Source organism: Tyto alba, unplaced genomic scaffold, assembly GCF_018691265.1.
Source record: "Tyto alba isolate M040663 unplaced genomic scaffold, T.alba_DEE_v4.0 Super-Scaffold_2, whole genome shotgun sequence".
Taxonomy (NCBI): Eukaryota; Metazoa; Chordata; class Aves; order Strigiformes; family Tytonidae; genus Tyto; species Tyto alba.
The window spans coordinates 48,801,767-48,818,299 of NW_024881282.1; the positions used below are offsets into that span (position 1 = coordinate 48,801,767).

Sequence of the window (16,533 nt, forward strand, 5' to 3'; positions counted from 1 at the left end):
TTTGTTAAACTGATACAGAGAATATAAAAATGCTTGAAAACTAGTTCATCTATTTCTTATTTGCTTGATGGGACTTTGGGATCCTATGGACTGTGTAGTCAGTGCTTTGGGAGAGGAAGTGCCAATGTTTTTGTTGGATGATGTTGCTGGCCAGTAGTAGTAACTGTTATTACTGATTTTGGAAGGACCTATTGATAAAGATAATCAATGATGGAATTTTTACAGAAATAGTGAAAATGAGGAAAAAACCCTCACCATTGTGTAATCCTAAGATTTATTTTATATGTACCTATTGAAATTATATTTAAAATAATATGTATATACATGTAAAGTTACTACGTAGTAGTACACTACCAGAATATTATTGCATGCATTTGATTCTGAATAATACACTTCAGAATTTGTAAAAACAAACACAAAAATAAGACCACAAATTTATGCAAGCTTAATGGGTAAGTCCAAGATTTTATTGCTGTGTTATTTTGGGGTGTTTTATTTCCTGAGTAAGAATATGTAAGATCTGACATTCAAACTTACTAAGTCAGAGGGCTCCTCTCCCTGCTCTCTCTGGTCAGAGCTGTTATAAGTGACCCAGAGCAATCCACGCGTGCTGATGTTTACAAGGAAGCTCATGGACTTCTGGGAACTGGGACAGCACCAATGCGTTTTAGGAAAAGAACGCTACATGAAACGAAGTAAGTTTTCTCTAGCAGTTGTTTATTTTTGGGGTTTGTTTTGTTTGTTTGTTTGGTTGGTTTTTAATACATTTTCTGCTATATTTTTTATTATTTTGGGCTCTGTGAAGTCTATTTGCCTTTCCAGATGTTTTATTTCTGGCTTGGATCCACCAGCTTCATGTGAAGCCTTTTTTTGTAGCCTCCCCATGCTCACAATTGCCTAGTGGGACCTTTTTTGTGTGGATTTTCTGTGTATAATGATCGATTCATAGAATTTATAAAACCTGGGAGAACATTCTTAAGCTTATATTTATTTTTTCATCACAGGCTTTTGCCAGCCTTTTCTGAGCTGTTGAGTGCTTGCAATCTTGTCATATCCTGTTAAAGATTCCTATCCTGAGGTGCATAAAATTGCATAAATATGCATCCATAAATGCTAATGTAGATCTTCACAATATAATCATACTTTTCTTCCATGTTTTGATTTCTGCTGCAATAATTAACCGTATTGGCATTTAAGAGTCATTCATGGCCTGTGAGCATTGAAATAATAACTCCAAGGACTTAAGAAAAACTGAGAAAACACTGTGATCCATAAAATTAAATGCATCTGCAGGTCCTAGTTTTGTTCTGTTAATCGTTCTCAACCTGCAGGCAAACATCTCTGCTTTGCACGTTTTAACAACCTGCTCTGAAGTCTTTCCAACAAATGTCATCTTTGTATTCTTAAAAAAAAAAAAGGCAACAAAACCAGTCTCAATCTCTCACACCCATCATGTGGACGAATCTCCATTTCTGGAACTAGTAATATGGCCAATATAAAATATGTAGGTGGGTAAAGAAGCCCCAACCTGGGTATTTTTGCAAGAAAACACATTGATTGTTTGAATAGTGAGTGGTAGAGGTTTAATTCTTGATATAAGTGTATATAAACAAAATATCCCATTCATATCTATGCCTTCTATGAATGTACTCTCATATGATATAATTACAGAACACCTTCTACATTACAACTCTGAGTTCTGTCTAATTCAGCTACAAGGGGATCATCTCCTCAGCCAGTTGCCAAGGATACCGTATTTCACAATTTTTGCAGTTTTGAAACAGTTGATTTTTATGTAACATTTCTCTGTGAGCATATAGGTATCATTAAGATGCTGCATTATTTTCACAGAATAAGGACCAAATCAGGATTAACTGAAAACATGCTCTCTAACAAGCTACGCTTTGATAGTAGGATTATATCAAGGTAATCACAAATTTTGTGAAGCTTTTAAGTTCTATGAATTTATGAATGGTGATCTTTGCCCTCTTAAAATGATTAATTGCACAGTACCTTTCTGTTCCCTGTGTTCAGAAAAAAAGTGCTCTGTGGGTATGTATATGCATACATGTATAATAAAAATTTTGGCATGGCTGATGGATAGTGGCCTTACAGTCCCATTGTACAGTGTTAAGATCCAGAAGTAACATTATGTTACCATCATACCCATAGCTCTGTGCAGGACAGTTATCACAGGGGCTGTGTAAAATAGTGCTCTTAGATATTGCACCTCAGCTGATTAAAAATTATTTAGTATGTGGCAACCACTGTGGATGGAAAGAATGGCTTTGTGTCTTGTTTGTAGCTCCTTATGTATTAAACTTGCAGGTGTAGGGCATCTTTGAAACTGTTCTGAATTGAGTAGCGGTGGCATAAACATAAACTCTACTTTCAGAGATGAAGAATTTCTGAAGCAGTGAGCTGTATATTTGTTAGGCATAGCTGAGGATTCAGCTGCATAGCTTCATATACCATAATGAATGCAGTAGGCCTTGTGTAAGTAATACTTTAGTTAATGAGTGAAAATTACATTGGTATACTAAAACATGGAGCCTTGAAAAGTCCAGAAGTTAAATTCCAGCGTGTTTTAGAGAAAATAGACAGAAAGCTCTTTCAAAGAAAAAGACTGTGCAATACGCAACATTGGAAATAAAATACATATTCCAAAATAAATGTTATTTATGTTTGGGTTGAACTGGATTTATATAGATGCAAAACCATAAAGGTGCTTTTCAATTTTCCTTCTAGAAACGGTCGCGATGCTTGTAGAGAGTTGATTGGATTTTTTTTTGCATGTGACAAATCCCTTACTGTGTATGAATTCCGACAATTTGGAAAAAATAGGTAGGATAAATTTCTTTTTAACAAGGTGTTAGAAAATATATTTCACTGTATCTAGGAAACTTAAATAAATTTCATGGTTGTAATAGCAGTTTTGAATTATTTCACAGAACAAATGCCTTGCCTTTCATTCAGAAGGGAGTTTATCAACATCAACGTGGAAAAAGGAAGGGAAACGCTTACGATCTTGGTGATTTCTACATTGTGAGTATTCTGCTGAATGGAAGGCAATTTTGTTGGTGATTTGGAAGTAATATTTAGATATTCGAATTGAAAATTGTGATCTAGCCTTCAGGGAAGACCAAAGGTCTTTTCCTTCAGTAACGTTTTTGAATTAAAGATTTTCAGGAGTCTGGGTTATTTTGCTGTCCTACGTTTTAGAGATTCCATTTTCGGTTTATGATTCATCTGTAGTTTGCAATTTTTCCACTAGAAGGCACAAGACTGCAGACAGTGCAGAGCTTTTTGTAGACAAAATGAACATTTTGGGAGAGTCCTGAAGATGTAGTAGAACAAAGTACTTGTTAAAAATTAACCGTCTTTGTGAGGTCTGTTGGCATTTTTGCCATGAAGCAGTGGATTAAATATTTTTTTAAACATGAGGAAATTGCAGGTTAGTTGGTTTTAACCTAAAATTTGAAAATGTTTACCACTAGCAGTTTAGAGAGAGCTTCTGAAACAGTGGTAAAATTCATCTACCAGCTCATCTGATGACTGACTACAAATAGTATTGCATCTTCTATACTGCTGTACTTCTGTACTGGGTTAAGTGTTCCTGGTTTATAAATACCTGAGCAATTTTTCAAGTACAGAGTGCTTTCACTGAGTTGTTCACATCCTCCTGCAAATCTTAAGTTTAGAGCAAAACCATGTTTGAATAAAGTATTGAAAGACAACAACATTCTTTGAGAGTATTTTGTCAAACCACTTGCCTAATCCTACTTGTTTACATGTGGCTACAATGTAAGAGTTTCCAAGATGAAATAGATGATCTTCTTTATGGTATGGAGGTTGAAGCTATTTTTTAGAGATTTTTTGTTGTTGTTGTTGTCATGTGTATCTTTGCAACCTGCAGATGGTAATGTGTTCTGAATAAAGATGTGTCTTAAAGCCATCCAGAAAATGTACTGCTACTGAGTTCAATAGCTCTTTGGAATGACGTTGTACCTGTGAATCTCCATAGCTGCAAATTGGGTTTCTGGGCTAACATTAAGATATACAAATCTGATACAAAGTTCAAATGGTTGACACCCACAGTAACAGTGTCTCAGTCTCCTCCCTAGTTTATGGGTTTTGGAGGCTTTATAACCTAAGTCTGTGTGGATATTACAGTTAGAACTACTGCTTTTTGAATCTTCTCAGCATTCTTTGCTTTTAGTTCGCTGCTTTTCTTTCTCTCCCTTTCCTTTTTCTCCCTAACTAAAAAGCATCTTTAGCTTTGCAAAATATGTGAGGTGTGTCCTCTGGCCCCAGCTTGGAGAGAAGGGGAATTTGTAATACTCAGAAGAGACTATACTAGGTAATAGAACTCTATGCTACTAATGTATTTTTATTCAATATTTATTAGTGAAATCTATCAATTTAGCAATCTAGCAAAGAATAACTATAGTTAAACATTGCAGGGATGATTTGAACTTTGGGAAGGCTACTTTTAAGTTGTTTGTTCACCTCAAGTATGATTTTAGGTTATTTTCAATAACTGTGGATGGTTTCTCTAGTCTGAGAGAACTTTGCTCTCCTGGAATCAATGTGTCATCTTCTGTGACTCTCTTCCATGGTCCAGTGAGTTTTGGATCCCATAATGATGAAGGAAGAAAAATTGAGAAGTAGAACTTGGCTGAGGGAGCAACAATCTGTAGTCTCATGTTTCTCAGCTGTAGGTTAGTTAACAGTAGACCCTCCTACTAGAAAAAACTCTATGTAGAGGATAATGTGTTCTCTTAGAGCCTGCAGCTGTTTTCATTTAGTACTAGAAAGGCTCTGTAAAGAAGTTTAACTGACCTTAGCTATACCTCTTCATCATTTCATACCAAGGTGTGGTTTGAGCTCACAGGGGAACTGAGCACCACACAGCTGCTCACTCCCCCCTTCTTCCCCAGTGCTGAGAAGGACAAAATAAGCAAAGGTTTGGGATTTGAGATTTGAGATGAGGACAGGAAGGGATGAATCTCCCATTATTGTGGTGGTGGGCAAAAGACAGACTTGTTAGGGGAAGAAAAAACGAACATAAATTTAATACAGGCTCTAACAACAACACTTAACAGACAGAGGAGGACAGTGAGAAGCGTTACCACACCTTGAAATCACTTTCCCCCACCCCTCCCTTCTTCTCAGGCTCAGCTCTGCTCCCTATCTACCTCCTCCCTGCAGTGGTGCAGGGAATGGGGGGAGCAGTCAGTCCTGCCACTTCTTCCATCTTGGGGTGGGGGGGAACTTCTGGAACTTCACCCTGCTACAGCATGGTCCCCTTCTCACAGGAGACAGTCCTCCACAACTTTTCTGCAACTAGAGTCCCTCCCACAGGCTGCAGCCCTTCCTGAGCTGCTGCAGCGTGGGACACCCCTGCATGCTGCAATCCTCCCATCATCAAACTACAACAGTGGGAGATGCTTCTTCCCACAGGATCTTGGCTGCCTTCGAGTGTTGCCACCATAGACTTCCATGGGTGCCGCCTCACCACAGGATACAGGGGGGTCTCTGCTCCTCCCGCTTTCCTCCTCCATTCCTCCACTGACCTTGGTGTTCACGCAGCTGCTGCAACTTCTCCTCCTCAGAAGTCCATCTCCTCCTCACCATGTCCCTTCTTAAATATGTTATTGCAGAGGTGCAGCTGATTGGCTCAGTTTTGGTGCAGAGGTGGAGCTGATTTGGAGCTGGGGGAGCTTCAAGAAGCTTCTCACAGGGGGCCACCCCTGTAGCCCCCTCCCTCACTACCAAAAAAAAACCCCATCACTCACTCAAACCCAGGACACAAGGTTTTTAACAATCACTTGAAAGTCTTGCAGAATATTTTTTAAGAAATACACAACCTATTTCTAAGTCATTGTATGCTTTACCAACAGGGAGCTAACCTAACTTTCCAAAGTGTTGATCATAACCTTCCAGAAAGTGTTAAGCAGAACCCAGTTCTCACCCTTCGTGTGATAAGTATTGATGAAGCAGCTATGAACTTTCTAAAGTAAGTGTAGCTAACTGTTTTTCAAATTACCTCTCCTTCCTTAAGCAAAAAAGATTTTTAAATAAGAGCCTCTAACATCTTACTACTCATACTTCTAATAAAAAAATCTGTATTTAGGCTGTTGTTAGAAGAAATTAGTAATAGATGTTAGTTGATGAAATTCAGTAACTTTCTAGAATGATGAGGAGTAGTTTTAAAATTAGAATTAATAAAATTAAGAAACTGTCTTATTTGCTTTGTTTGAAGTCAGATGTTTTTATATACTAATCATATACTGAAACTTTTCTTATGTGATGAATTAAAATACTACATTTGGGAAAAAATGCTTTCTTTTGTGATCAGCATTATTATTATTATTGGACCTTTCATGAAGCCTATGTTGAGAGCTTGTATCAGTCATAATATCACAAGTGTTTGAACACAGGCAGGGGAAGGATTGGAAGTTTCTCTCTCTCTTTTTATTTTTCATTTTCCTTCCTTTTTCTATTCATTCATTCTTTGTTCTTCCAGATGTTGCCACATGTTGAAGACTTCAGGCACTGGGACAGGATTTCTGCACTTACTTTTTTGAAATAGATTTTAGTAAATTATGTTGTTCCATAGTGTGAAAGATGGGAATTTCTCAGAACTTTTTCAGATGGTTAGGTGGTTAATCTCCGAGTATGTGCTATTTTTGAAAGTAATATCCTCATCTCAATATTTATGCAGAAGTAAACTTTCTAGGGAATGAATCATCTTTTTCTGGGGTTTCTGGCTTCTATTGTGAGTATACTGGTTCTTAGCACAAATATAATCTTGGTATAAAAATTATCACACTGCTGTGTTGCCTGGACACGGAAGTTACTTAACAGCATTAGAAATACAGTCAGTTTGATTACTCAAATTTTAGTGAGGAGTGTTAGCCAGTAGCAGATGTTACATGGTAGAAATTTTCATAAAAACATGGAATCATAGAAAGGGACCTCAAGAGGGTCTCTAGTCCTTCCACTTGCTCAGAGTAGGGTTTACTACAGCATGTTGCTCAGGGCTGCATCCAGCTGGGGTTTCTATACCTCCAAGGATGGAGACTGCAACCTCTGCGGGCAGCCTATTTCAGTGTTCAGTCACCCTCACAGTGCAAAAGTGTTTCCTGGTGTTCAGATGGAACATCCTGTGTTTCAGTTTGCCCATTGCCTCTTGTCCTGTCACTGGGCTCCACCACGCAGAGCCTGTCTCAGTCGTCTTTACTCCTTCCTGTCAGGTGTCTATACACACTGATAAGACCCCTTGAGCCTTCTCTTCCCCAGGTTAGACAGTTCAGCTCTCCTGGCCTCTCCTCATATATCAGGTGCTTCAATCCCTCCTTGACTAGGAACAGCAATAACAGAATCTCAATTAAATACATTAGGTATCTAAAGAGTACTTCTGTTAGCATAGCTGGCTATTGTTTTTCTTTCTGCATGGGTTTAGGTGCATGAAGCTCGTTCTCAGTTATGGGAATAGTCACTTTAAGGTCCCTTTACACTGAAAGCTTTTCAAAGGAGCCATAGTGAGCTAACAGTACATAAAACAGTAAATTCAAATGTAATTGATTATAGAAATATGTAGTTGTATGATGCTTAGCGTTAATTGTTCCATCCCTGCAAGGTTTCCTTCCATGAAATAAAACACAATCTAGTTTAATTTCAGATAGTTTATGTAAGACATTTTACATCTCAGAAGCCTATCGTTCTGGTAAACAGCTTTTCCTTTCATTTGTTGCTAATCTTATACCTGTGAAATTTGGAGTTGATTCAGTGTTATCTCTGAAGGCTCCAGAAAGAAGACCTGCTCACTGGGTTATAATTTTGGATTTTCTGCTACCTGTGGTGGAACAGATTGTTTCTTTTTTATACTCTCTCTCTGTGTTCTTTCCATTAGTGACTAAATTTCAGATTGTAAAGTCTCTCTTTTTCTTCTGAACAGGTAGTGTTATTGAACTCAGTATTCTCTGGTGCAAAACTCTTGAAATGAGTCCTCTTACCCCCATTACTGTACTCACAGAGAATCCTGCTTAGGTACAGCTCGAAAGATCTATTGCAGGTTTCCTGGAGCAGCTATGCCCTGCGGTCACAAGTCATGAATCTTTTGCTTTATACGTGTTTTAGAGAGAGTACGCTGTCCTCTGCAGGTGGTTGGTGACTTTCCAGTTAGATGGTTTGATACAGGCAAGCTTTTAGGGACTTCAAAATGGGAGGTACATAAAGTGGACGTGAAAAGTTGTAATAGACAGCAGAGGTACGTCTTTGGCCTCAGAAGGTAGGAGGAGTACTCTATGGCAAAGCACTGGTGAGCAAGCAGCTCAATGTTGACAATAGTGCTTTTCCATTTGCCTTCATATTCAGATCAAAATAATTGTAGGATTTTTTTTTTTCCAGTAGGTTCTTTCACAGTATTTTTTAAATAAACCTTTATAATGGGTTTATTTAAATATATGATGGGGGATTTTGGGAAGCCATTCTCAGAAGGGAACTTGCTAGACAAAACACGAAATTCAACCATAATTCCTAGATCACACCTAAAATATGATGGTCTAGCTTTTGGTCTATACCCTTGCTATTTCTCTTCTAAAGAGATATTTGTAGCTACTTCATGTTGTTTTCCTGTTGGTAACTAAATGTAGTTGCTTTAACAAACTCTTCCAGTGACCTAAAATGGAGATTAGGACTGCCTTGAAATAAATTTCTGGAGATTTTATGCACAGGAGGAATTACCCATTATTAATGAATTAGTAGAGGAGCTGCTAATGGAATACTGTCAGAAAGGAATTTCTGCATATCTGCAGCTGTTCAGCAAGGACTTTTGTGTGTGCCATCTCAAACTCTCTTAATTAGATACTATGCTTATAAGGGTAGTATAAGAATTAAATATAAAGTTCAATATGTTTTTTCTACAGCTGTTTTGAATTCAGTAATATTACATGTAATTTCACCAATCAACATTAATTTTGATTATTTTAGAGCTGCTTCTACGGAATTAAAGCAAGAATGTTCCAAGCAAGTAGTTGATGACAGCGAAGTTTTCAGGAAGATTCAAGGTTTGTGTTTACCTGAACCCATTTAATTTTAATTTTTGTGTCTCTGTCTTTACAGATCAACACAAAGAACAATTGTGATATTACAAAGATTTCATTTGTATACATGAAATTAAATAAAAGTTAAATATTTATCAGAATATTATTAGAATTTCAGTACAGCATAATTAAATCATAAGAATACTTTTTCTTCTCTCTTTTTTAAAATAAACAGTCTGGCTTAAGGTCATGGAGATTGCAAAGGATAATTGTGGATTTAATCAATAAAATAGTAATCTCTGTGTTGGCATGATCTCTGAAAAAATGCTGAAACATAACACTGATCCTATGTTAAACTGGCATTAAATTTAAAAAGCTATTGGCAAAAGGTACAAACACAATCTAATTTCTTCAGTTAATTTTGTTCTAGATGCTTCTTTTTGCCATTATATACATTCATAAGTTGTTTTTTGATAGTCTTTAATATTATGATTAAAATATGTGAGTATGATCGAGTAGTATATTCTGGAATGTATAAATAAATTTTCCAGGTTCCTACCTACAGTATTTAGGACAAAGGCATAGCTTTGTGTTTAAAATTATGGAAGGATGCTTATGCAGTGCTGTGTATTGCCTTTGTAACCTGTGGTTAACAAAAACTGTTGAACTGAGCAGCTTTCAGCTTGTAGAGCCTCTGCTGTTCACTGTCATTAGCTAAACCTGGTTTAAGTAGGCACTCTTTGGCCACTTAAATCTGCTTGGACATTTACTTTTAGAGAAATTGTTGGAATAATAATTAGGGATATTTTTAAATCTTCTAGTTATTCCATCTTTTCCCCTCACATAATAGACACAAATTGATTTCTCAGTTATCTGACTACATCTAAGGTTTGCTGGTGTGGCTTGGAAGAAGGTTACCTGTATATACTTCAAGATGTTTTTTAACATGCATCTGAGTTTGAACTTCACTGGAAAAAACTTCCTTCTTTCACCCTCCCCCCTATTTTGCTTTAGAATTGTAGATACAAGTAATTTGAAGATATAATAATAGCATATGACTTCGGTTAACAGAGTACGCTAAGAAACTTGGACATCCCTAAAGTAAACCTGCTACCTAAAGTTTATAAGACCAATATTTTTACCATAGATGTAGTTTTCTGCATATCATTTTGGAATAATTTTGCAGAATTACTTATCTTTGTTCTTGTTTCCACGCATATTTAACATGTTTGTACAACGAAGGAGAAACTCTGATCTCATAATGGAATGTTTGTATTACCTAAGTTGCTTTGTATGTTGAATCATGGTATGTAAGCAGTTTTATAATCTGAGCACGTAGGCATTCCTTCCTTCCTTCTGTGATTTCTTTGAAAGTTTTGTTAGGTGTTGCTGCTGCTTTATATGATTTCTACTCAAATGGTAAGTAATTGATAGTTTCAGTTTGAACTGACATTCTCTCATCAAAGTTAAGGGAGCCTGGATGAATGGATGTGTCATTTTAACCAGCAGTATCATAAGTAGTTGTGGTTTTCTTTACTTTTATATCAGCTCCACAGCAAGTGGCCAGCTTCAGGTAAACCTTGTGTCCTTTATTTCTCTGAATCTTCAGGTATATTCAGAGAGACGCTAAGTAAAAGAGGAGTTCGGGTTATAACAGGCTTAGGAAAGTATTTCCGACAAGTAGACAAGAACAGAAATGGTTTTCTCTCACAGGCAGCCTTTAAAGAAGCTCTAAAAGTATTCCATTTGGAAATGCCTGAAGGGGTAAGTTTAGCTGAAACTGTAATCATGGTTATTCCTTTAATTTATGGAATAACTTATTTTCTTTGCTTAAATCTATGCTTTAATAGCTGTTTTTTGCGAGTCTTTTTTTTTTTTTTTCCTTGTGATACATTGGCATTTCTGCAATCAGTTCTATGTGAAATTCTTAAGAGTAAAAAACCTAATAAAATTAAAAACAATCGATCTTTTTACATCATGAAGATGCAAGTGGGATTGCAATCCATTTTTTTTTATTTTTTGGCCTTTTAAAAATAATTATAAGACACTATTTACTTACCTTTTTCCTTTGTTTTGTATATTATGTTTTAAAGATAGCCCGCAGCTATCAGAACTGCAAATAATGTGAATTGTAGTCATTAGTGACTGATGTTAACTTGCATTATTTTGACAAATCTTGGAATCGGTTTAGATTTGGATTTTTTTTTTTGCGAGAATACTGTAATTACCTATTATAGCAATTGTTTTATTCTAGCAAATAGTGAAGAACCTTGGCAAAATATTTTTAAATTGCAGGACTTTGAATCCTTATGGCTTATTCTTGATGACTGCAATAGTGATAAGGTCGACTATGGAGAATTTACTCGTGCCATATTTGGAGAAATGAATGAATATAGGAAAGCGTTTGTAAGAAAAGTAAGTTTTGTTGTAGATATTCTAAGTGTAGATATTTTGAAGTCTAACTGTGGAGTTAGTTATTAGCCATGTTCTGGCTGTTTTTTTTTTTTTTGTTTGTGTGTTTGTTTTGTTTTTTCTTAAATTATGCATCTGGTAATTGACTTTTTAAACTTTCAGATCAGTTTATTAAAATAAATTAGAGGACTGCATGCTGTTCCATTATTGAATTAGTGAATTTTAAACTTGAGAATTTAATTCCTTTATTGCTTTGCATTTATGCATATGTATGCTATTCTTATAGTTCAGTCCAGTGTATAAAGCATCTGGCAGCCTGAACCTATCTCTTCCAGAAGTCTGTTTCCTTATTTTGGCAGATCACTATAGTTGTGTTCAGATTTTTTTTTTTCCCTTCAGTATCTGAACTAGGAGGCAGTAATACTTGCCTCCTTTGAGACCTACAATTAGAGTCATTATATTTGTGACACTTCTTATATTTGGAATGCCATTTGTTATATGTCTGTAATGTAATGTGAGGCCGTTTGCCGTATGAAACACTGATTACAAACCAGCCAATCGAGTAGCGACTGGAAATCAAGATCAAGAAAAATGACACATACTTTCATCATACTTTAGTCATGGAGGATCTGACTCTCCTATTGCACATGGGTGTTTGAGTAACTCGAAATGAAAATGAAGCTGCTGTTAGCAGTGCTGTAGAGGCTGTGTTGAGGCCTCTGTCAGAATGATGGAGGAATTGGAGGATGCAGAAGGGAAGCAGCTTGACTTCTGATTCTAAGGATGGGCAAGAAATTTTGGAGAGAAGACAAATTTTTCTTAATTGGTGAGGGGACCACATTTGATGTGAAAGCTGTTGAAATAAAATAATGAAACTCCATAATCTAGAATAATTTTCTGGTATCTGGTGCCTTACATAAAATACGTAAATTCACATAATCCATTGCACAAGTTCTACAAATATGTGCTAGGTAGTTAAGTATGTTTGAGCTTTCCATCTTTCCACTTTTTTTTTTCTTTCCTTGTATGCTTATATGAAACTCTTTTTCCCTTACAGGCTTATATGAAACTAGATTTCAACAAAACTGGGAGTGTGCCTCTGGTAGATATCAGAAAATGTTACTGTGCAAAGAAACATCCTCTAGTATTGGCAGGTAATTCACATGAAAAAAAAATAAATCTCTAACTACTGAAGTCATCTTGTTAGCAAAGATACCACATCCAGAAACTGCAAATACAAACTGTTTTCATATTGGCTTGGATTTTAGTTGTTAAGGAGAACTTTTTTTCCTCTGATGACCTATAACGTGTTTATCTGGAATGTGACTATAAATAGTAATGGAGTTCATATACACAATTTTAATACTTGTTTTTTATCAAGATGCAAATACTGCATATATGCAGAGTAGTTCCTTTCCATACCTGTGTAGGACTACATTTAAGCAGTTATTTCTCAGCTTTCGTGTGCAAGTGACCAGTGTCACATATGATATTAGTAATTTTCTCTTAGGAGGATACTCTTATTTTCATATTACTGTTTTCCATCAAACTATGCAAGGTTTCCAACTGATACTGAATGTACTCAGCATTTGAAGTTTCTTCTGAATAAATTAATCATTTATTTCTGCAACAGGATTGTTGTCCTTTACAGAAGAAATGTTGATATCTTCAATATATTTTTCAGCATTCTCAAAATGGTTTAAACTCTACCATTGAAAAAATAGGAGTTTAAATATTTGTATGTCAATTTCTAAAACAACATCTCCATGTACCAAACTAGTCATTGTGAAAGTCTCCGTAGTGTCCTGACCCTTTCTGTTTTACCTGTAGAAGAAAGGATGGGGTTTGTATTGCCAGTGATTTTAATGGTAACACATGAAGACATACGGTGGTATAGAGATGTTACACATGCAATTTTTCCAATGCTGTAATGCTATACTTTTTTACCATTTTCCTCAATGCTATGAAAGCATATTGAGTATAATCTTTATTAAGTCCCTAGAATGCGCATGTAAATTGCAGAACACTTTTCGAATGCAAACTTGCATCTTAAAGTTTTCTTAGAGCTTTGAGCTTGTATTACATTAAATGTGCTTTATTAGAAGTAACTTCTGAATTACCAAAACTTTAGTTTATAAATGCATTATTCAGTTTTTGCAGTCATTTAAAGAAAAAAATCTTCCTGTTCTCATAATTCATTGAAATTGACTGTGGTCTCATGCTTCTGTTGATATTTAAAGTTATCATGTGCTATTAAATAAGATGATTTCTGCAGCTGGTATTAAGTGAGGCAATGACTTAACTCTGAAATCAGAATATTGAATTTGTTCAAGTAAAAATACTTGCAAGCTAAAATTTGAAAGTTTCTTGCCTGAAGTATCCTAAATGCTATACATTCACTGTTCTTGAAAATGTATTTAATAGAAAAATATACCTTCACAGGCAAAGCTACAGAAGAAGAGATTAAATCGTCATTTCTAGAAACATTAGGAGAGTCCTGCAGCAACTCCAGTGAAGTGTCCTATTCTGAGTTTGAAGATTACTATGAAGGATTAAGTATTGGAATCATGGATGATGATGATTTTGTTAATATCTTAAGGAACCCTTGGGGAATTTAGGGTGGAAGATGACAAAAATGGAGACATTTTCTAAACAAGGAATGAGCTAAATAAGAGAGGATTTAGTCCTAACGTGCATTACTTCATAATTAGTGTCTTGAACTGATTTCACTGAAAATTAATACTTTCAGAATAATACATGGAAAATTTGTTAGAGTGTCTGTTGAGCTCTACTAACCACTTCTTTAATGTAAATGCTGTTCATTCCTTTTCATTGAAAATAATAAAGTCTGGTCCCTATACCAAAAGGCATCGTTTACTTGATATTAAAGTGGCCTGTTCTATTATAAGAGAGAATTAGAATACTGAAATGCATGAAGGGTTATATGCAATAGAAAATTTAGTTTTATGATGCATTGTGAAAAGCTTTAGATCCGGCTGTATAAATATCAATGGTAGCTTTTCTTCAGAGTTTTCTTCTTGTGAAAGTAATATGTTTATTCTTATAATATTCTTTGTCTCATTTCTTGTTTCTTATGCTGGTACTTAGCTTGAGAGAGAGCAGGTCATCCTTGTCCAATTCTGAGGATGTCTGCAGTACTGAAAGTGCAAAAATGTTTGCACCAATTAGCCTTTTGGCCTGCGGGCCATCTTGACTGATCTTATTTTTTCATCTTGGTCAGGCATCCAAAGCTCAGCATTGAATTCCAAAGGTTTTAATATCTACACATATATTTTGTAATGCACTTTTTCCTTTCCTCTACTTTGCTAAGTGGTTTTCAAAACAAATAATTTATATTTAAATATCTGGGGGTTTTACTTGCTATTGCTATGATTTTTTAACTAAAATTTAGCAATGATATCCTTTGTCAAGCTGATATATAGCATTTCCTATCTACTCTGGAAGTATGAGCCAGAAGAGTGTAAAAAAACCCCAAAACAACCACCTCTGTCACAACAAAAAATAAACTATGAATTTAAAATTTTCCTTGCTACTTCAAATATTCAGCCAGGTATGCTTTTCAATGTAATACATCTTGTTAATTCTGAAAAATTCTTTGTGTTAAGAAATAAAAAATGTATTATTAATTATATATATAGAGAGAGATAGATAGCTTTTGGTTTCAATGTACCTGTCACCAAAATTAACTGTATGTTGAAATGCATTTCTTCAGCTTATGCAATTAAAATATATTAGATTCCTCTGTGCTTGTCTGCCTGTTTTGAATTTATAATCTGTGGTTAACAGAACCTTCCTCTGAGACAGAATTTGTGTTTCATAGGATTTTAAGGTCAGTGCTGAAATGAATGCTGAAATGAGGGACTTTGGTCCCTCAGTGGCTGACTGGTTTATTCCAGATATAGTACTTTCTTGTTCTAACAGCTTGTGCATTGTTATGTTTTGATTATTTGTACCCTGTCCTCAATTGTAAGTAGAATTGCTGTTTCTGCTCTAAATCCTCAAATGAGGGATTGTGGGAGTTTCTTTTGAGGCTGCAAAAGTCAGTATGTATTGGTTTACAGAGAAAGGCAAATTCTGTCAATGCTTACTCTCAGCAAGAATTGTGATGTGGCTCATTATGATTTTCTTACTCTCCATTCCTGCTGGAATGTCTCCTGCTGGAAAGATTTTGTTAATTAGCATTCTCGGAATTGGTGATTCTGAGAAGGGCAATTTCAGCTGGTTTTACAGGGATCTGCTTGTTAATATGTCAGTTCAAATAACTGAAAAATACCAAGTGTAATTTTTATTAGTTTTTCAAAGAATCACCTGCTCTATTTAGACTTGTTCACTTAGGAGAGTTGTACCAACATATAAAATTCTAGCTCAGTTTAATAAATGTGAAAGTGATTGTGAAATGAGGTATTGACATCTTTCTTTCTGGAATGCTTGGTTTTATTGTGATACTTTTAGGAAGATTATTCCACACTGTCCTATGGAATGGAAAAATTGATGACAAGTGGATGTATCTTTAGTGGGTCTGCTTACCAGCAGAGGCTGTATAGGTCACATCTGCAAATTAAGTGGGTTTTTTTGTTGTTTGTTTGTTTTGTTTTGTTTTTAACTCCTGAAGTGAGGTGCTGTTATAAGAACGTTATTTCCATAGCTTTGATGGTCATGCATTATTATTTTTTTTCTTAATCTGAAGGCAAATCCTTAAAAGAGTAATCTATGATAAATTCTAAAGGTCATAAATTGCCTGAAAATACAAGTAGGTACTGTGGTAATTATGTAAAACCTGCTAGGTATATAATTTCTATTAACTACAAGGTCAGTTATGCCTCACTGACTGCCTCAAAACATCATGTATGATGTCAATGGTGAGTTTTTAGTGGGGTTCACAAAAGTCACTTTCCATCTGCCCACTGTTTTTCATTGTCTAAACTTGAGATGGTGACAAAGAATTCAAACTACCTTCTATCCAAGGCTGGCTCACCATGCCCACAGTTAGTAGAAAAACACAGAGACTGTAGTCAAACCACGGTCTCTGGTGTCTGACATCTTTTCTTTA

General features: G+C 35.6%; 1 protein-coding gene across 1 annotated transcript in view; it reads left to right on the forward strand.

Moving 5' to 3' along the window:
- CAPS2 (calcyphosine 2) overlaps positions 1-14,396 on the forward strand; it is a 30,051-nt gene extending 15,655 nt beyond the window's left edge. The window contains exons 9-18 of the mRNA XM_032999864.1: positions 576-695; positions 1,852-1,926; positions 2,749-2,844; positions 2,952-3,045; positions 5,904-6,019; positions 8,998-9,074; positions 10,660-10,814; positions 11,346-11,465; positions 12,520-12,616; positions 13,905-14,396. Coding sequence (XP_032855755.1) covers positions 576-695; positions 1,852-1,926; positions 2,749-2,844; positions 2,952-3,045; positions 5,904-6,019; positions 8,998-9,074; positions 10,660-10,814; positions 11,346-11,465; positions 12,520-12,616; positions 13,905-14,080 — 1,126 coding nt within the window. The 3' untranslated portion in view covers positions 14,081-14,396. The remainder of the gene's footprint in view (positions 1-575; positions 696-1,851; positions 1,927-2,748; positions 2,845-2,951; positions 3,046-5,903; positions 6,020-8,997; positions 9,075-10,659; positions 10,815-11,345; positions 11,466-12,519; positions 12,617-13,904) is intronic.
- The last annotated feature ends 2,137 nt before the right edge of the window (positions 14,397-16,533 follow it).